At 36.0% G+C, this 21,207-nt stretch overlaps 1 protein-coding gene across 1 annotated transcript in view; it reads right to left on the minus strand.

Moving 5' to 3' along the window:
• Window positions 1-949: 949 nt before the first annotated feature.
• GBE1 (1,4-alpha-glucan branching enzyme 1) overlaps window positions 950-21,207 on the minus strand; it is a gene marked incomplete at its 5' end in the record, with an annotated part of 215,685 nt that continues 195,427 nt past the window's right edge. Inside the window, 2 exons of the mRNA XM_032877990.1 lie at window positions 950-1,729; window positions 10,355-10,472. Coding sequence (XP_032733881.1) covers window positions 1,673-1,729; window positions 10,355-10,472 — 175 coding nt within the window. The remainder of the gene's footprint in view (window positions 1,730-10,354; window positions 10,473-21,207) is intronic.

The following is a 21,207-nucleotide window of genomic DNA, read 5'->3' on the forward strand; positions in this document are numbered from 1 at the left end:
CAGGGAGAGTGTCAGGCAAAGGGAGAAGCAGACTCCCCGCAGAGCAGGGAGCCTGATGTAGGACTCCATCCCAGGACCCTGAGGCCAACACAAATCCCAGACTCAGGATCTGAGCCAAAGGCAGATGCTTAAGCAGCTGAGCCACCCAGGCGCCCCTGTATGTTGAATGGTTATCGGTAAAGGGTGCAGTACACAGATCATGGCTGTGCTAAGATATTCAGAACATTCGGTAACAAGCAACACAGAGGCTTTCAGCAACATTTCCTAGTAGGTATCATCATCAGCTAGCAATCCTGATTCTGTTAGGAAATCAAACTATTACTCTACTTTGAAGTTAAACACCATGTTTCAGTCCTAAGTTATAAGAAAAATGGTAAATATATAATAGATTTAGCTATAAAAGTCTCTTTTGCTAACCCTTTCCAGTACTGAATAAGTTTTTAATGTAAAGACTTCCAAGTACTGCTTATTAGTCATGAATAATCAGGCTAAAAACAAAAAAGAAGCCATCACTGTATAGGTATTAACGTAAAGGAGAAAATAAGATCTTAAAAAAGTGAGAGATACTTTGTTTTATAAATGCATCACAATTTCTCAGTTATGAATGAATTATATGTCACTGATTTTAGACCCGTGGCCTGCTATTTAATGAATTGACTGGCAATTTCATGACTGAGTATCCCACTGAGTTGAGACAGTTAATTCAACGTCTGAAAGTGTTCAGGTTTACAGCTGCAGAGTAGCTTGGATACCTGAGTTAGTCAATATAATCTTACATTACAAAATAGTACCTAAAGAAAAACTATTATTAACCCCCATGTTTGGCCCATTGTGCATGCGTGCATATATGTGGGGAGGGTATGAGAGGTAAGATAAACATTTTAACATTCATTCTAAATCAATCCCAATGGTAGCCCAGCGAAATAAATATTAGCAAAGGCAATTTTGCAGTTTTTTAAATTTTTTTTTATTTTTTATTGATCAACAATAAAAGACGTTTTCTGAAATGTTACAATTCCCAATTCAGGTCTTCAGAAAGACGGAGATATCAGCATCCACCAAGATACTAAATGAAGCAGAGATCACAAGATAAAACAGGCAAAATGAAGCATGGACAAGTTTATAATGGTTTTATATTATCTCTGATCCAACTCTTAATTTTATATCATTACTACATTACTACATACTTATTACAGTATTTCTAAACACAATTTGAAAAAAAAAAACATAGTAACAACCTTGGTGCTTTATATATTATACCAAGATATACTTAGAACAAATAAAGTACCCCAATATTCTTCTTAAAAAAATACTGTATACATTCAACAGAAATAATCATACATGACACATGATTCATATGTGAACTTTAAGGATCAAATATTGGCCTAGAAAGAAAAGCTGTTTAAAGGCATCACACAGAATACTTCATCTGAGAATCCTAGCTGCTCGGATGCCTGGAAAAAGAGAGTCTAGGATCCTTGAAATTTCAAAAACATACCCCCCTCTAGCCAAAGTCTGACGTTCATTTGCATAAACCAATATTACATTTCAGACGTCTGATGTTTCGTCTAGACAGCCGTGTTTCGCCAGCTTACACATTACAAGCTCTGTGACAAGGCGGACAGGAAAACAAAGCACACTTGGCTTCTGGGGAAGCTGAAACTCCGTCTCCTCAGTTGGGCATATCCACATTCTGAAGGATGAGGCCCACTCGGCTTGGAATGTACACCTAAGTCAACACAATCATGTCAGTGCCACTGAAAGAACACTGAAAGAATACCGAACACGATGACATTATGTCAAAAGGACACGATGCCCTCTCACATTTGCTTCAAGTTACAGTTATCGTGACACTTCTGCAAGCTCCCAGGAGACGTTTCTACGGTTCAGCAGTCCCGGTACCTAAGCGAGACGCCTTTGAAGCAACCCCCACTAGAGGGCGCCATACACTTTACAAAACCCGACGTCCCGCAGACACGCGGGCTCTGAAGGACACGCGCTGCTGATGAGGCACTATCCGGTGGTACAGGAAGGCTGCCCTGAGGTTACAATGTTATTCTATTCAGGTGAATAAAAGTAATATACAGAACACTGCTCGACACCAAGACTCTTATTTGTCATCCTGTTGTGTCTTCTGTCATTTTAAGAAATAAACTTTAAAGGTAATATAAGGGATCCTAAGGGTATTTAGGTCCCTCCCCAACTTAAACCAGCCAAAAAGCTCGCCCTGCATTGAAAACGCAGTACGCATCCTCTCCAAGCCCTGCAGGGTCCTGACTCCGCCCCTTCCTGCGAGACAGTCCATCTCCCATCTCAGCTCCGTGTGGCATGAGTCTCTCCTCCCCTCACACCAGGCTCCTCCCATGGGGGGGGCGGTCTTTCCTCCCTTCTCTGGGTCCCTGCTCAGAATACTCTTTACCTTGCTAGTTCCTTATCTCTTGCATTTAAAAAAGTTCCAGCTCCACAGAGGGGTGTCTCTTGACAACATTAGATAGCATAGGTTTTCCACTTTGTTTTCTATGATGCATTTTTGTTTGTTTCCTCTTTCTTTCTTTCTTTCTTTCTTTCTTTTTTTTTTTTTTTTTTTTAATCTGGGCAACCTTGGCTGTGTTGCTTTGCCTCTCTGGGTCCCTGATCTCCCTTCTGTATGGTGAGGACGCCAAACGATAATCGCAGCTAACAGCTACTAAGCGCTCAGTCTGTGCCCTCCATCAGGGAGGATCTCCACGTCTTTCTGGTCCTAGTTTATTCAATCCTCAGGACAACCCTGTGAGGCAGCACTGCGATCACCTCCATCTTTCAGATGAGGGAATGGAGGCACGGGGCAGCTAAATAATTTTCCCAAGGTCACACACTTAGTAAGTGGCAGAGATGAGAGGTGAATCCAAGTTCTCTGGTCAAAGGGATTTTTATTTCTTTCTGAACATCTAACACAATTTGCGATTTTTTTTTCAAGTTTATGATTATGTCCTCCCAACCAGACTATGAACTTTATAAGGGTAGAAGCCCTAAGTCTTCACATTTCTAACTCTTCATAGGTGCCAGTGGACAAAGTAGGTGCCAATGATGACAAAATAAAATAATGAACAATGAATAAAAGAATAAATAAAAGTGGGCCCAATGTGTACATATATCATAAGATATTCTTTGGTAGACTTATATCTGAAATACTTTTTACAAAATCAAGAAGTGAACTGAACTGCTTGATGTTTATCTATGTGCTACTTTAAATATATTTACTGTTAAGAAACAGTAAAAATAATATTAGACTGCTGGCATCATTGTGACAATATTTCTCCATTTCTGACACTGTGAATATTTTATTATTTCAGTCATTTTATCTTTAAGTAAAAATCTGGCTGATGGGTTAAAGAAAGAAAGAAAAAAATCTTTTATAGTTTAGAACCAGAATGAAAGATGCAAAGCAGGCACCCTTAAGGAAAAAAAAAATAATAAAGGAACAGAACAGCTGGTTTTCACTGAATGAAACTACTGGATGTCCAATACATCTCGACTCTGCAAATGAACACAATGCTTTCCCTTAAGGTTTTTGCCATAAAGAACTCTCACAATTCTAAAAAAAATCAGATACACTAATCTAGTTGGTTAGTTTTGAACAATAAAGGTTAAAGTAGTTGTAAAATGATGGCATTTTAAAAAAGAAATTTATATTATGAATGTAGTAACTAGAGAAGAGTTTTTCTAATCTTCAAAAATGATCATCAAAATTTCACAAATGCTAACAGTCACTGGGTAGTTCAATGTCTCACAGTTCGATTTGCGTCTAGTACTTCCAAAAGATAAATAGTATGCCCTTGCCATCATTAAGTGTGGGGAAACCCTTTATGTCAATGCCATAACCTGTTTCCCTCTATTTTTCCTATTATTTACAGGTTCAACCAATTCTCTCTCCAATTCTCATCAAAATAGGCAGGAGTCAGGAGACAGTGTTCTGCCCTTTCAAAGGAGTTTGCCATATACTTACTCTGTTCTGTGTGTATAGTTAAACTAGGTTTAACTAATCACTGGGGCAGCAGATTATAATAGAATGATTCTGAACTCTTCTAAGTACTTTAGAACTGAAGATCAATCTAAATTTTTCAGTAGTACCAATGACTAGATAAAAGAATTTCAGTTACCTTTACATTAAAAACATTTCTCTGATTTTAGGTATGGTCTTATATGCATATAAAAGGATTCTGGTAAGTTCAAGGCACTGGAGACAGATCTTAATGAAACAAACAAGTCAGACCTAAACAAATAAAGATAGATCTCTGCTCAGTGTGGCACAGTGATCTGGCAGGACAGGTCACATCAATCTCCTGTTTGAATCCTACAGAGTTCTGGCACCTACTCTGTTTGATTCATAACCTCATAACTAATTTCATTAATGAAATACAAATGAAAACTATAAACTTATAATTTAGAAACACTCTTCCCTTCTGTGATCTCTTGGTATTTTAGCCAACCCAAATCTAAGAGTAAAACAAAAGGGATGACAAGAAGTTCAAGGCTTGCAATATATACGTTGAGTTTCCTCTTTTGGCATTCAATGGTTAAAAAATGCTCCAAGAACTCTTACTAAATGATGCTGGTCGTTTTATGTAAGGAGTTTTATGAGGCCAACTCCAGTCACACTTAGAGACCTCTTAATACTATCTGCTCAAAAAACCTTCAGTTGATAATTGTAGAGTATCATTAACGGGAATATTGTGTAATTATATTTTTCACTGCAGTGTTAATTACTAGAATGTGTTTATGTTGCTCTTGAGCCCTTGCAGTATAGGCAACGTGAAAGAATTTCCCCAAGCAAGTGATTTTTCTTAACTCTGGCTATTTATGGAAATTTGAGTTTTTTTCTTTATTAGGGTTCTGAGTCTGTAAATCAATTTTCTTAGTGGTTAGGAAATGACTACCAATTATACTAAAGGATTTAAGATAATCAGAACTAATCCTTACGATGAGACAATCACAGACACGAACAGTTTGGGGGCTCTATAATTTAGTGCTAAGTACTGGCTCTGTAACACTCATTTTATAATTTGAATTCTAAAAATAGTTTTGATTCATATAGAAAATGAAAAGAAATATGAACATAATTTGAGTAGGTTTAAACATGAAAATGTTTAAGCATATTTAAATATAAACAATTTATATTTAAGTGTATGTATTGAAAAATTGTTTAGTACGCTACAGGTAATATATGCTGATCAACATATATACCATGCCCATGTGTTAGCCATTGAGCCCTAAAGACTTTGTGGTTAGGAGCACATTAAGAACATATAAGACAATGTAATGTATGGTCATGAATTTAATATTTTCTAGCTATATTTATAGTCAGCACTTCAGAAGGAATCAGAATTCCATAGTATAATCCAATTCACTTTTTAAGAGAGGCAAATGCATACTAATATACCTAGTTATTTTGACTACCCTAATGACTTAATCACTATGTTGAACTAACATGACTAAAAAAAACCCAGAAACAAAAAAACCCATGACAACAAAAGACCAAAGCACACAATCATCTATTATATTATGACCTCCAGGCAAAGTATTATGTTCTTCGAGGATAACTGAGTTGCAAAAATTAATTATACAATTTTTGAAAACAGGGTGTCAAAAATTTGAAAACAGAAAATTTTAAAATAACTTTTAACTAGAAAATACCTTAATTTTAAAATTTCCTTAGAAATTGCTAAATTTAGCAATAGCACATAATTGAAGGGTGATAACATCATTTGATAAAAAGGGCATTAGACTTTTAATAGTCTTCATACACACATTTATCATAAAAGAATTACAAATTATTTTGAAAAATAATTTTGATATATAAAATAATTCTAATTTTCATATATATGTTTTAGTTCATAAAGTATTGTCTGAGAAAAAATAAATCTTATTCTAATTCATTATTTCATGTTAGACTAAGAGAAAAGTGATACTAATATTTCTATATAGAAACCTGTATTATCTGATTTAGAAATATTAAAAAAGAATAAGCTTTAAGAATTGTTTGACTTTTTTTCTTATCTGAAAAACCTAAACATGTTCATGATTTGGGATAGAGCAAAAGACATTTTCCCAACTGCTAAATTGTATTTCCACTACAATAAAGATACACCTATGCCAAATTCCATATTTAAACCAAAAGTCTGCTTCTGAATTCCCAAATTTAGAATAAGAATAAACAGATCTAATTCTTTTTTTTTTTTTAATCACATAAACAGATCTACTTTTTAGTGATGAGGAGCCAAACTGGCAAAGTAATAAATGCTGAAATTATTGCCTTATTCATATTTCACCCTTGAGACTACTTGAGTTACTGTAAAGGAAACTATTTCTCTTTTTAGGTGCAATAATCTGTTCCTCCATTTGTGCCAGGGAATTTGAATTTATGAACCAGAGAAGGGAAAGAAAGCCTCCCTGCTTCCAGTGCACTGACCAACATTTAAGTAACATATAGGTTCATATAAGTTCCTCTATCAGAAACAAAAATATAGGGGCGCCTGGGTGGTTCACACATTAAGCGGCTGCCTTTGTCTCAGGTCATGATCCCAGGATTCTGGGATTGAGCCCCGCATCGGGCTACCTGCTGGGCTGGAAGGCTGGTTCTCCCTCTCCTATTCCCCCTCCTTGTGTTCCCTCTCTCACGGTGTCTCTCTCTGTCAAATAAATAAAATCTTTAAAAAACAAAACAAAACCAAGATATAGGGAAATGAGTGTGCTAAAGGGTAGTTTCTGACAATTGCCAGTAAAGGAGAATGGAGAAATTCTTTCCCATCGCTTCTTGGCATTTGAGGGCGACTCTGACCTTAGCAAAGGTGTGTCAACGGTAGTGCACCCACGGTTCTCGCGGGGCTTCCCAGCGTCAACTGATGGAGTTCATAATAGGGAAGGTGCTGGATCAGCAGCTTGCGTGGCTATTTTAAAATTCCTTCAAGCCACTATTTGTTACTATCTTTGAAAGCAGATTTGATACTTATTCAGCAAATCCTTTGGATTATTGAGCTTGCAAATTAAGCTTTGGTAAATACTGTGTCCTTATTACGATGGGCAGAAATTTTATGGAGAAGGAAAGAAGGCTTCTCTTCTCCCCTTTATTCCAGGCGTGTGGGAGGCAAGAGTGACCTCTCGCTGGTGGTGGAATGAGACCTGGAATGCCTGCAGTCATTTCAAGAACCCTGATCGGATCCCAGCACATATGACCTAGTTTAATAGAGTCCCGTTATAATGAGGCATTCTTAGAACAGGTTTGTTTTTTAATGTGTTTTTTTTCCCCCCTCTGTCTCTTCAAAGGATAACTCTGGCAAGAAGGAACATGTTTTATTGGACTTTCAGGTCTATTTGGGCTCTCTTATTCCTATATTAAAACCAGTGATCATTTAACCTGGAGTCTAAAGACATTTAAATGAGTGTTTCCTGAAGCACCTTAAGTTACTGAAACAAGATGCTGCTGTTGGGAAGACAGAGCTAATCATCACCTTTTTGACCCAGTTGGATCAGAATTCTAATACAGGCAGGGGCGAAGCTATGTTATGTCTCTCATGTGCTTGCAGCACGATATTCCTCTACCTGTTACCAACGCTCATGTGCTGCTCTCCACTCCACCTGCTAATTTCGACCTGTGCATTCCTTATTTGCAAGATAAATTCAATTAGCACTTGCAAAATAATCTCCTGACTGTTGCTGCCACTGTGAGTTGGCTTGTTCTAATTATGATAGAATCTTCCTATTTTTACAAGAACTGAAAGCATAGCAAGATATTTTCTGCCCATTCCCATAGATGGTGAACCCTTGATGTAAGATTATTAACTTCCCCCAAATTGGGAGAAGTTCTTCTTAACTATGTGTCCTCAAAGCACCTAGTATCCTGATGTGCTTAACGTACCTAAAAAAAGAACTGAATAGCCATAACAATACCTTTAAAATACATGTGAAATAGCATTTTGCGGTTTCCAAAAAACTTGGCCAAGTTAATGAGTTCATGCGTCATAAGAATCTGTTGCTGTGGAGAGTATCCTATACTAATCCTCATTACAGAGGAAGGAAAATGCAGTGCAGAAAAGGTGAGAACTCAGTTTCTTAGAGCTAGTAAATGGCAGACAGGGGGCTCGATCCCAAGTTCGCTGCCACAACATTCTGTGGTCTTTTCAATGCTCTCCCAAGCCTCTCTACCTAACATAGAACCCTCACTGGACACATGAAGCTTTAGGAAGTTTGCTACACACAAATGTTGCCTGACTCTTCCAAATTCCTTTCCATTCCTTGCAAGTTGAACGATCTTCCTTAATCTCTCAGGGGTTATTACAGAACTTTAAGATAATTTTTTTTTTTTTAAGATTTTATGTTTTTATTTAGAGAAACAGAGCACACAAGCAGGGAGAGGGACAGAGAGAGTGGGAGCTGGACTGAGCATGGAGCTGGACACAGGGCTCAATCTCAGGACCTGAGAGCATGACCTGAGCCAGAATCAAGAGTCAGATGCTTAACTGACTGAGATACCCAGGTGTCTCCTAAGATAATTTTTAAAATTCATTTCAGGGGGCGCCTGGGTTGCTCAGTTGGGAGAGTGTCTGACTTTTGATTTCAGCTCAGGTCATGATCTCAGAGTTGTGAGACTTAGCCCTGTTTGGGCTCCCCACTCAGTGCAGAGTTAGCTTGAGATTCTCTCTACCCCCTCTCTGCCCCTCACCCCCACTTGTGTCTTCTCTCTCTCTCTCTCAAACAATATTAAAAAAATAAAATTCATTTTAGAAACTATTCTTATCAACTTTACATGGCAAAACTGAATGTTCCGACAAACTACAACAATTATTCTTTGTGGATAAAATCTGATACCACCATGAAACCCTCCCTCTTAATCATTTTATTTTTTTATTTTTTTAAAATATTTTATTTATTTATTTGACAGAGATAACAAGGAGTCAGAGAGGCAGGCAGGGAGAGAGAGAGGAGTGGGGGAAGCAGGCTCCCCGCTGAGCAGAGAGCCCCATGTGGGGTTTGATCCCAGGACCCTGGGATCATGACCCGAGCCGAAGGCAGAGGGTTTAACCCACTGAGCCACTCAGGCCTCCCTCTTAAAAATGCATATGGATTTACATCTGTATCTAAAGCTACATAAATGTGTATCACCATCGTCACCACCTATATAAACACACATACTGTTAGAATAACCCTCATATCTCCTGTGGCCATTACACTTTCCTCAGAGCCTATAATCTACAACACAATCTTGTTCATCTCGGCTCTTGTCATTTATTTTATGCCACTGTCTTGGGAAAGCTGACTCCATAGGCAATATGGTGATTTACAAAGTGATACATCTGCACCACTTTAAGAGGTGGGAATATGGTAGAAAAGTGGGGGAACCAGGCGTCCCTTACAGATTCTCCCCTTTGACTTATACTTAAATTTTTGGAAAAGAGAGAATTTAACAGCTGTGATAAAACTATCTATACGTTTGTTAGATACATTCTGGCCTCATAAAAGTGAAACAAATCTTCATCTAAGACCTTCCATGATGAAAAAATGTGCATCTGAAGCAGAGTGATGGAAGAGGAAGAGGATGAGAAAATGAGAATGTGAATGAGAGGGAGGGAGGGGAAGATGGGGGAGGCGGGTATAGGACTAGTCAGGAAAAGGAAAAAAAAAACATAACGTAGATATATGGATCGAGCTTACTATCTGGACATAAAGTAAACAAGTCTTCCTCTAAATCTGTAGAGTTTCTAGATCCTACAGTTTTAAAAGAATTGAAGCCTTGTAGTTTAAAGCAATATTCTATCATATGTATTAACACAGAGTAAAAATTAGTTATATGATTTAATGTTTTTCTCAGTGATATGAGGAAATCAGAAAATTCTGTAAGTAGAATGAATTCAGTCTTTGACTGCAGGAAAGAAAAGCAATAGATTTTTATAGACCCTCTTAAGGTGTTTTAAATTAAACTCCATTAGACAGTCAATAATGTAGAAATCTGCTGGATGTAAAAGATTATACAGAAAGCAAGAACAGAAGGGAAGTAAAGTGTTGCATAAAAATAGAAAAATATGCCTTCTCCTTATTTTTTGAGGAATATTTTTTATTCCTAGTGATAGACAAACTTTCCCAATTGTCCACCAGATACCTGTTACTATCAGTTTTCCAAAAGCAAATTCAGCCCAGCACCACACACACCGCCTCATTTCAGCTCACTTCTTTTCTATCAACCCCACCCCGTTGGTTTTTTGTTTCGTTTTGTTTTTTTACATGCCACTTACACAAAGTTGTTTCTTTGGACAAAAACACCGCTTTAAAAATAAAGGATTAAATGAATATGCAATGAATAGATCTTAAAGACCTTACTTACCAAAAGAGAACAGGGACGCTCATTATGTTTAAAATCTTCAGAAAAAAAATCAGTACTGTGGTCCAATCTCTGATGTCCTCCATATTCGGCTGCATCTGTATCCAGCACAATTTTGAATGTACAGCTCTTAAGGAATCACAACGGTTCAGGAGTGAAATGAGACATTATAAAATATCTTCTGAGATAGTAATTTAAAAGGAGTATTCTGAACACTGTTAAATCCTGATTTGTGTTATACACCCATTTCTTTTCGAATATTTCAGAGATACTCATGTTTGAAAGGGGGTATTAGAGACTCTGCTCCACATACTCATGGGTCCTTGTTATCCTACCACAGCTTATCACATGATCATCCAACCTAGGACCGACTATACCTATTAACAGAGAATTTACTTTTCTCTTACTACAACCCATCCCATTCATTAGAAATTCACCTCTGTAGTGAGCAGAAATTTGATTTCTTGGGACTTTTCAACCTGGAAAAGCTATAAAGGAAAATTCAAAATATAGTAACCTTTCATATATTTAATAATAGTTATGCTATCTCCCAGTGTCCTCTACATCTATTACTAGATACATACTAAATGTAATCCCGGGACCTTTAAGAATTTCTCATTTGAAATGGCTTTTTACTCCTTCCGCAACTCCAACTTCATTCCAGTTTTCTAGATCCTGGTTATCAAAGTGAGGAACACAGAAGTGAACCAAGTGTCCATGGATGGTCTGAAGGGTGCAGACCTAAGCAGGCCTCCTTCTGCTACTAACACACAAGATCATGAAAACATACTGTCTATTCAAGTTACATACAGATTCATGTTGCATTCATGAGGTCTGCTATAATTTAACATCCAGTTTTTTGGGTGAATTATTAGATATATTTTATTACTGTATTTACAACAAAATAAAAGCTATGGCTATTATGTTCAAATTTATTATGGTCTAAATGTCTAGACATGACACTTAATACAAAATTCCTTAAGTAAATGTACATCAGTAGAAATGGAAATCTTAACTTTCTTCTAGCCTAAGGAGGGATACAAAGAGATTTAAGTGCTTTGTGTTTTCTTTCTCTGGTATACAAACCCTTAATTCAGAAGTGTTTGTGTATTTTCATTAAAAAGTATTACATTAAAAGTAGATGTGGTGACCAACAATAACCATCATTTTCATGCCCAGGTAACCTCTCTCTGGGTAACAGATACAGTCAAACTTGCTAAAGGAACTTTTGGTGGGGGTGGGATGGCTCCATTTCATTCAATCTAGGTCAGTCTACTTTGATTCAAATTCAAACTGATAATCAGAATGTTAGTGTATAACAAGAAAGAGACAGAGAGAAAGATTGATTGAGATTCAAAAGATGACACAGGCAGATTCTAAAGTCACTCAATATAGCTGAAAATGACTTGAGCATTTGAAATCATTTAATGGCAAAACACAGGTAGTGAAAATAAATAACTGGGGACACCGTAAAGAAACGAAGCCTTGTGGAATGAAGGGAACTAGTACAACTAAAGTTTAGCTTTTGTTTTTCATCCTAGTTCATTAAATGCTTATACAAATCTTCAAAAAGCAAAAACAAGAACAAAAATTAGTACAGTTTAGAGACTGGTGTCCTAGAATACTTTAAAAACTTCTGAAATAGAGTATCAATTATTAAATTAGTAGTTAAGATCACAGATAATTGGTAGTAGTGTCTGAAGAAAGCAAGCATCTCATCAGAATTTCCCAACCTGTGGGTTGATATTCACTGGTAGCTGTGTTATTAAAAAGATTTCACTGAATGAGTAATTATGTTATTACAAGGGACTGGGAATCTATATTTGCATCAGGCATTGTCTGAAGCCTAAGTTATGTCATTATACACATCGGATACTGTATTTTAAATAATGTTCATCTTTTTTGATTAATAAAATGCAGATTCATTTCAAAAATCACAAGATTTAGAGTAAGGTTTTGCCTATATATTTTTTCAATCAAGAATACTGAAAGAACAATTATTATAAAAGAATCCATTTGTTTTTGACACTGAAAGGGATCATCACACTTAAAATGGTTGAAATCTACTCACTTAATACGTGTAATTTGTAGTCATAAAGCAAAAGCTTAAAGAGCCATAACGAAAATTTTAAAACATCAGTTTGGACCTATTTCTCTGATCTATAATTTAAAGAATAAATTCAGCTGTGGACACTTTTGGAATTACTTAGTCCTTTGTCTACATTACCCAGGAAATACAATATAAAAGCAACTCTTGAGTTCCAGAAATTATAATAACTTAAAGCACTAGATTAAAAGTAATGATTATGGAAGAGCCTTATAATTGTGAATTACTACCATATATTATTTGAGCATTAGAAAACCCATCTTTTAGGGACACTGCTTAGAACAAACAATTTTAAAACGGTTATTTGAGCACCTGGATTGATTTACTGATTTCCAGTCTCTCATTCAGGCATTCCCTTATTCCTTCTTTCTCATGTGCATACACACACACACACACACACACACACAGGGCACCCAAACAGCATCAAAATCCCTGTAAACCCCCATCTTTCACTAAAGAACATCTCTATGAATATACAACTCTGAACCGATTTACACTTATTTCAAATTATGTTTTTAAATATGGTTTCCAATTCTGTAGCAGATAGAATAAATCTAGCAAGATACCTTAAAAGGCTTTCCTTCATTCATAGCTACCTCCCCACACTTAACAGAATGTCTTTTCATAAAATGTTCTCAATACATCTTTGAAATATTTAGGACAATTCTGATTCACCAAGGAAGGTCTAATTCCATATCTTATATTTTTGTATTAGAGGAAAGTAAAGTAAGTTATTTTTACTCCCCCACTCACTTACTAAGTACACAAAATGTATAAGGCACTGTGCAAGATTAAAAAAAAATGACTTAAGATATGGTCTTAGTTTACTTACAACTTATAGCTGTAAGGAGAGATAACACATGCACCTGAATGTCTATAAATAAAGCAGAAAGGAGGGGTGTCTGGGTGGCTCAGTGGGTTAAAGCCTCTGCCTTCAGCTCAGGTCATGATCCCAGGGTTCTGGGATACAGCCCCACATCGGGCTCTCTGCTCAGCAGGGAGCCTGCTTCCTCCTCTCTCTCTGCCTGCTTCTCTGCCTACTTGTGATCTCTATCTGTAAAATAAATAAATAAAATCTTTAAAAAAAATAAGGCAGAAAGGAATATGCAGTGGGAGAGAGAGTCAAGGAGAAAAGGTAGGATTGACTGTCTATAAAGAGTTTTGAAGGCTGGGCTAGGCTGTTAAGATTTTTTGGTAATTAAGTATAGATTGTTGAAGATTGGTGAGAAAGAGTATGACAACCAAGAAAATTAACCTGGAGGTTAGGGGTAGAATGAGATGGACAAAGAAAAGACCAGGTCAGAGAGAACAGTCGGGAGTCTTAGAAGTCCATGGATAGTAGTCTGGCTAACCTCGGACAGTATGAATGGAGAGGCACAGATACATCAATGAGATTTTTGGATGTAAAAGTAGGACACCAATGCACAATGTGGGGAGACAGAAAAAGGGGAGAGTATGTCTGCCTAAAGACACGCAACTGGTTTAGGGGTGGCGCTGGGATGTACACACCAGTCTAATGTAATCTAATTACCCTACTCTCTATACCTGGGCACCTAGTTTACACAGAGAATCAGGCAAAATCTTTTCATAAACAGTTTCTCATTTAATTCTGAAGTTGAAATTCTTAGGATAAAGAGGCCAGAATGAATACAACATGAGAGAAATAAAAATTTAAAAAGCAGATAAAGTGATATTCATCTAAATGATTAATCTCGTTAAGTTTAAAAGATTGATGTTAAAAGGCTGAATTCTTAACATTCCTTATGGAGTTTGAATATCTGACATTTATTGTATTTGCTCTAGACCGATTCTTGTTCATTAGTTTCATTTGGTCATTTTATTGGTGAATACAAGATATTGGACCAAAAAGTTTACTTCACTCAATTTGGGAAAATACAGTAGGAAAAAAAAATGATAGAATGATGGAATTATTTTATGAAGACTTTTTTTCTATAAAAGAGATCAAATAGGTCCTTATCCATTCGAATGTCATTTAAAAAATTATGATTTCTTCTCATTTTAAATTCAAGAGCTTCCTAAGTATTTGATATATCAACAGGTTGAAATAGATAAGAAGTTTTAAGCATTATTGCATAATCTATGTCCTTAAATTTGAACCAAGAAAGAGCCATGTTCTGAAGACCTGTACTAATAAGATTAAAGAAGAGTGAAGGCATGAAGACTCTTAAATTCAATGGCTCTTCAAATACTTCAAAAGCTGCTGTGTTTGCTCAGCCACTTGATAAAGTGTCTGTTCAAAGTATAAGGATTTTGATGTAAGAAGTACTATCATTTATATCATTCTGCACTAAACTCACTTCACTCCCGCTGATCAAGCTAAGGAAATTTATTGTAAGGTACAACCCCTGAGGTTTCAAACTAAGTGACAATGAAAGGGGTTCTCTAGGCACTGGGTGACCATAAAGATGGCAAAGACGGTAAGTTACCATCTATCTTTACATCTAAGCCACCATCAATTTTATTATGAATTATTTTATATATCCCCTTTAAATAAAGAGAAAAAAAATATCACTACTATGCCATTCATTGTACGACACATCCCAATTGAAGGTAAGCTTAAATGTGAAAAAAATGTACATCTTAGAATATATGCATTTATTATGTTATTTTCAGATCTGATTCTTTAATCAACCCACTCATATTACCATGATTGAAATGACTTCTGGGAGCTCAATGACCCCAGGAGAAAGAATCTATATCAACGGCAGGAAATATTCCATATGAAACTTTAAGGAATTGTGAACAAACTTCTGGTAGAGTTAAGAACAAGTTCTGGAAAGCAAAGGAAATTTTGTATTTTTAACAATGTTAAAAACAACTTCCAGCACAGGACCAGTCACAGTGTTCTAACAAAGTCCTTCTCTTTTTATGTTTCATGAGTTGAATTTTATTTATTGCCAGCTGCTATCCACAAAATCTTCAGTTATAACTGTATACCATAAATATATAAATATAAATATAGGGAAATTATGCCTAGGCAATATACTGGGCCATACATAACACCTTTTAGTTGCTCTCTCTGGTCTTTTTCCAAATGCAAAAGTAGCAAAGTCTTGTGATGTGTTGCTGTATATTGTATGAATCTGCATGCGTGTTAATGTGAGGTATGTGTGCATGCATGTCTGATTTAGGCATTCCTACATTTACTTCTCTTACCTAAAATACACATTAACTTAAAAATTCATCATTGAAAAACAATTCTGATAATTATTTTTTTCAAAACCATTTTATGGCAATGTGGCATTTATGACTATGTCACTTTCAATAGAAAATATCCATTTAAAAAAAAGAAAATATCCATTTAAAATTTTTTTCTTCTTAATGTTAGCTTTAAAACATCCCTAAGTGTTATATTTCTAAAGCAAAATTAAAACAGAGAGTAATATGAAAATAAATAAGGGAATTTATTATTGAATATAACCAAAGAGCATTTTAAGATATAATAAACGCCAAACACCACAACTTCTCCCTAAGGGAATAATCTTTTTTTTTTTTTTTTTTTTTTTTTTTACTCTTAGTAGTTCATATTAATATTTTGGTGTTTTTGTAAAAAGCTACATTCACATTCAAGTTTGTGAGTACTGTCTTAATTAAAAGTTTAAATGACAACCACATGTTTTAATTAAGTACAAAACAGAAGTATATTTCTATATTCTAGGGTGTGCTCAGTTCACCAACAATAGGTTTCTTCAATTAACTACAATTCCTTCAAGTTTATTTCCTTGGCTGTAAATTTTTTGAAACTGTATAATGCAGAACAGCAATAAAACAAACTCAAAGGATGAGGGGCTCAAGTATTATCTACCATGTTAATTAATGAATTGCTATGCTTTTTGAAATAAATTTTCATGCAAATTATTAGTCTATGCTTGGGCATGCTTAATGATATATACAGTAAATTAGCAAACTAAATGATAATGCCAAGTCCTGAGTACCACATACTTCTCTATGCAAACAGGAAAATATTCTAAATACTTTACAGAATACTTTGACTAACGCAACTAGGTACTTTTCTTTGTCCTAGAAGATTATATAACTTGAAATAAAAAACATCATTGTTTCTCAATAATTCAAGAAAGAATAATAATGAAAAATATGCCCACAGTTAAAGTATAATAATGAAAAAATATGCCCACACTTCTAGCCTAACCATCCTCTAAAATTGTTGCTTTTTGTCTGTGCCATTACGGATTACCTAAAGAACTTGTAAATTCAATTATTTGTTCAAGCATTAGCAATTATTTTGAATTGAAAAAGAAAAAAAATAAGGTTTTTATTCACCTTATAACCACATACTTTGTCATCTAAATGAGTTTTGACCATGCAGATTCAACATTTTTTATGGACACATTGTGCTTCTGAACTCAAAATAATTTTGACTTAGACTATAAAGAAACACCTTTTCCCTAACTTAGTCTAATACAGTCTTCAGTAGAATCCAATGAAACATACATAAATGGATAAGATAACTGGAAACTTCAAAGTCCCTGAAAAATAATGACAATTATAAGCAGTAAGTAGATATCATCTGAGCTATGTCTTACAGACAGACTAGGATAGGAGAAATAGCCTACAATAGGAAAATATGGTGGGTACACCCATGCGCTTTGGTGTCCAACAAATACATTCTAATACCGATTTTGGCAATTGCTAACTCTGTGTCTCAGAAAGTTACTGAACTTCCTGCCAGCTCAGTTTCTCATTGTTAAAACAGAGGTGCCCCTATCAGAGGGTTGCTGTAAAGATTAACTAAAGCAATGTCTTTTGAGTGCTTGGCACTGTGTCTAGTATGGGGGGAAATTCTCAAGTTATTCGCTGCTATTTATATTATTATTGTAGCCCCTGGATCATTTAAACTGATGTCACTGTGTCTAGTATGGGGGGAAATTCTCAAGTTATTCGCTGCTATTTATATTATTATTGTAGCCCCTAGATCATTTAAACTGATGTCTTAAGTGATAAAAATGTAAAAGTGGCTCTATTCTCCATCTTACTTTTTACACACAATTTGGCCTTTTCTTCCTTAAGGACTCATACTTCCGTGCCCCTCTCCCCCTCTCTTTATTTTCACTAGAATTCAACATTTTCCTGTTGTATAAAATATTTAATATTAAAAATTATTAGGGCAGTACATCAAACTCTTTGAGAAATCGATCCCTTTTTAAATTTTAGGTATTCTTTCTTTCCTTTAATTATTTTTTTTAAAGCTTTTATTTATTTATTTGAGAGAGCGTGAGAGAGAGCATGAGAGGGGAGAAAGAGGGAGAAGCAGACTCCCTGTGGAGCTGAAGCCCGATGCGGGATTCCATCCCAGGACTCCAGGATCATGACCTGAGCTGAAGGCAGTGGCTTAACCAACGGAGCCACCCAGACACCCCTTTATTTATCTGTTAAAGAAAAATCTCAAGCTACTGAGAGAGATTGAGAAGCTACCTCTGAATACCCTGAGAACTAAATACCTCCCCACACCCTCTTTGTACATATGTCCTGGGTTTTTACCACATCAACATCCACCTTTAAAACACTATAAACCTATTTAATTTTTCTGTTTTCCTTTACTAAAATATACTTTTCAAAAAAAGATTTTTATTTATTTGACAGAGAGAGGTCACAAGTAGGCAGAGAGAGAGGGAGAAGCAGGCTCCGCGCTGAGCAGAGAGCCCGACCCGGGACTCGATCCCAGGATCCTGGGATCATGACCTGAGCCGAAGCAGAGGCTCAACCCACTGAGCCACTCAGGAGCCCTAAAATAAACTTTCTATAAGGGATTTCTGTCTTTAGCCAGTCCCCTCCCCAACGTCTCTGCTGCCTAGGACCTAGATTAGTACCTGGCATATTTAGTGAGTGGGCCTTTTCATTATTGGAATATAACTGTATCCTTCTTGGGTTTTGATCTGTGCATGCTTTTGCTAAACCTGAAGAAATAATTTAATACTACTTTGGTTATTAAAAACAAAACAAAACAAAACAAAAACCTTGATTTTCTTTCCTTGTTTTATAGAGTTAACATTTCAGATCTGTACAATATCCCTTCTAACACAATCCCATTTCATTATCTATAAAGTTTTACTTGGGCATTTTAAACGATTTTTTCCCCTTCTCTTTGGAGAAATTACAATAGTAAAACAAATGCATGTCAGTTTGCAGTAGTTAAAGTGAATAACTGATTGGTATGAGCCCTGGAGACAGACATTTTATATATTTGTTAGTTGAAGTGGATGATTACACAGTTACTAAAGACAGCAGATAAAAACCTGCATTATCAACCTCATCAGTTAGGTTGTTCTTTTTTTTAGTATTTTATTTATTTATTTGACAGAGAGAGATCACAAGTAGGCAGAGAGGCAGGCAGAGAGAGAAAGAGGAGGAGGAAGCAGGCTCTCTCCTTAGCAGAGAGCCCGATGTTGGGCTCCATCTCAGGACCCTGAGATCATGACCTGAGCCAAAGGCAGAGGCTTAACCTACTGAGCCACCCAGGTGCCCCATCAGTTAGCTTTTTGCAAAGAACATCAAAACCCATATGTGTGTGTGTGTGTGTGTGTGTGTGTGTGTGTATACATAAAAAATAATTTGGCAGGGCCAGGATATACGTCTAGGGGTAATATGTTCTACCACTCTCTTCCCATATGCTATCGAAAGAATGCAAATTTTGAGAAACTTGAAATCTTAAACATTTGAAAGCTGATTATCTTAGTGTTGTTAGTAAACATTTATCTGAAGTCATAACTTGTATGTATAGTTAATGTATATATATATATTTTTTTAATGTTTCAGGGCAAATAGAAAATCATAATACTCTAGGGCCCAGTGTTTCAGAAAACTGACTGAGAATGGACTGAGCTAGCTTCCCATGAAAAATTATATAGAAAAGCCTGCAGGCGGGTGTGCGCATGTGCACGCACACATACCCGCCCATACGTGCTGCGTCACTCCCGGTCATTCCTGAGCACTTCTGGGCACCTGGCCCATAACTGTCATAACTCTGCCTAGATTAATTATTGTAAGGGAAAAGATTCAAAATAAACATTTCCCTGTAGGGTCTAAAAAAAAAAAAAAGAATGCGAGAGCTTTAAACACATATGTGACTGCTAATAAATATATTTTCCAGGGGTATAATAAATCTAACATAGTAGTTGGCAATCATCTTTAAAACAATCATGTTGGTTTAATCTTACTGAGTTGGTGGAGGAAATAATACAAGCAAGAAGAAAAGTGGCTAAGTTATTTCTGCCAAGTGCATGCTTGTCTCATTCAAAATGAAATCCACAAATGTTTTGGCCATGATACCCAGACGTGGAAATGACTTATATAATCCAAACTTTCTTGAAGGTTTTGAACCAAATTATATGCAGATTTAATTATTTATAGTTATTTCACAAATGTTTTATTTAGACCATCGGATTATTACTAAAATTCCAAAGGGACGAGACTATTATGGTCATGAGAGAGTTAACTGAATACAGTGATAGGATTCTATGTATTCTTTAGGTAAATGGTCCAAGGCAGCCAGCAGACAAAATGTCACCAGAGACGAATTTTCTATATTCTAAATTAAGGTAAGAAAAGGAAATATACAGTTATACACTTCTAATATATATCTACATGGAGGCTCATCTCCCTAAATCTGTCCAAGACTCTTATCTATTGTGTGTAGCTAAAACAAATTAGAACTCCTGTGCTATATAAGGCTATCCCCATAATATGGAACCAGTATAAAGGTCCTAACTTCCACTGCTAAAGGAAGAACATGAGCAACAGCTTATCAAGAAAGCTGATGAAAGCAGAACTCTTATCTTTCACTTCTTTGTAAAGTGTTCTTTCCTCTGTTTTATGGGATGTTTCATCCCCAAACCCTTTTATCCTCTAATGTCCTTCAGGATCTACACTTTCCCGGTCAGCACTTGAAGCTGAAATATACTTAGGTTTAATAAAAAATTTGAGTAGTCATCTTTTTCCTTAAAAAGTTACTTTACCCTTAAAAAGTCTGGTTGTTTCTTTATTTGTGTATGAGGAGGAGACAGAGAGAGGGGAGTGGCAGAGGGAGGAGAGAGGGAATCTTAAGCAGGTGCAACACCCAGTATGGAGCCCAACCCTCCATCTCCTGAGCCTGAGATCATGACCTGAGCCCAAATTGAGTCAGATGCTTATTAACTGACTGAGCCACCCACACACCCCTAAAAATTTTATTTTTAAAATGAATATATTTGTTCAAAAAATATTCCATTTAAACTGATGTGTTTATAAGTGTGTTGGAAACTAGGACAGTATAACACTGCAGAGAAATGACATTTAGTCAGAGGCACCATTAACTCTTACAAAGAAACAGAAAGGAAATATAAAATTACAAATAATTAGTGAGGCATGCTTTACCTACTTTAATGGCATCTCAACAGGGCAAAAAAAAGGGAATTATCTGGTGCTCACGTGGAAAAACTACACTGAAATTAGGGGCAGTAGATTTAAATCACATTTATTCACTTACCAGAAATATGATCCTGTGAAAGTTATAAATCTTTCTAGTGCTCATATTAGGTTGAGGATAAGAATACTTGCCTGATCCACATCACTGAGATGATGTGATGGTAAGAAGAGTCAATGTAAATAAAACGCTCACACAATGTAAAGTGTTATGCAGGTTTGATTTTTGATACTAATTTGGAAACCATGTCCTAAAATATATCTTCTAAACCAAGCGATTTTATCTAATTTCAATGGGCTGAACCAGGTC

This window comes from Lontra canadensis, unplaced genomic scaffold, assembly GCF_010015895.1.
Source record: "Lontra canadensis isolate GAN:19392208 unplaced genomic scaffold, GSC_riverotter_1.0 scaffold62, whole genome shotgun sequence".
In the NCBI taxonomy this organism is placed as follows: domain Eukaryota; kingdom Metazoa; phylum Chordata; class Mammalia; order Carnivora; family Mustelidae; genus Lontra; species Lontra canadensis.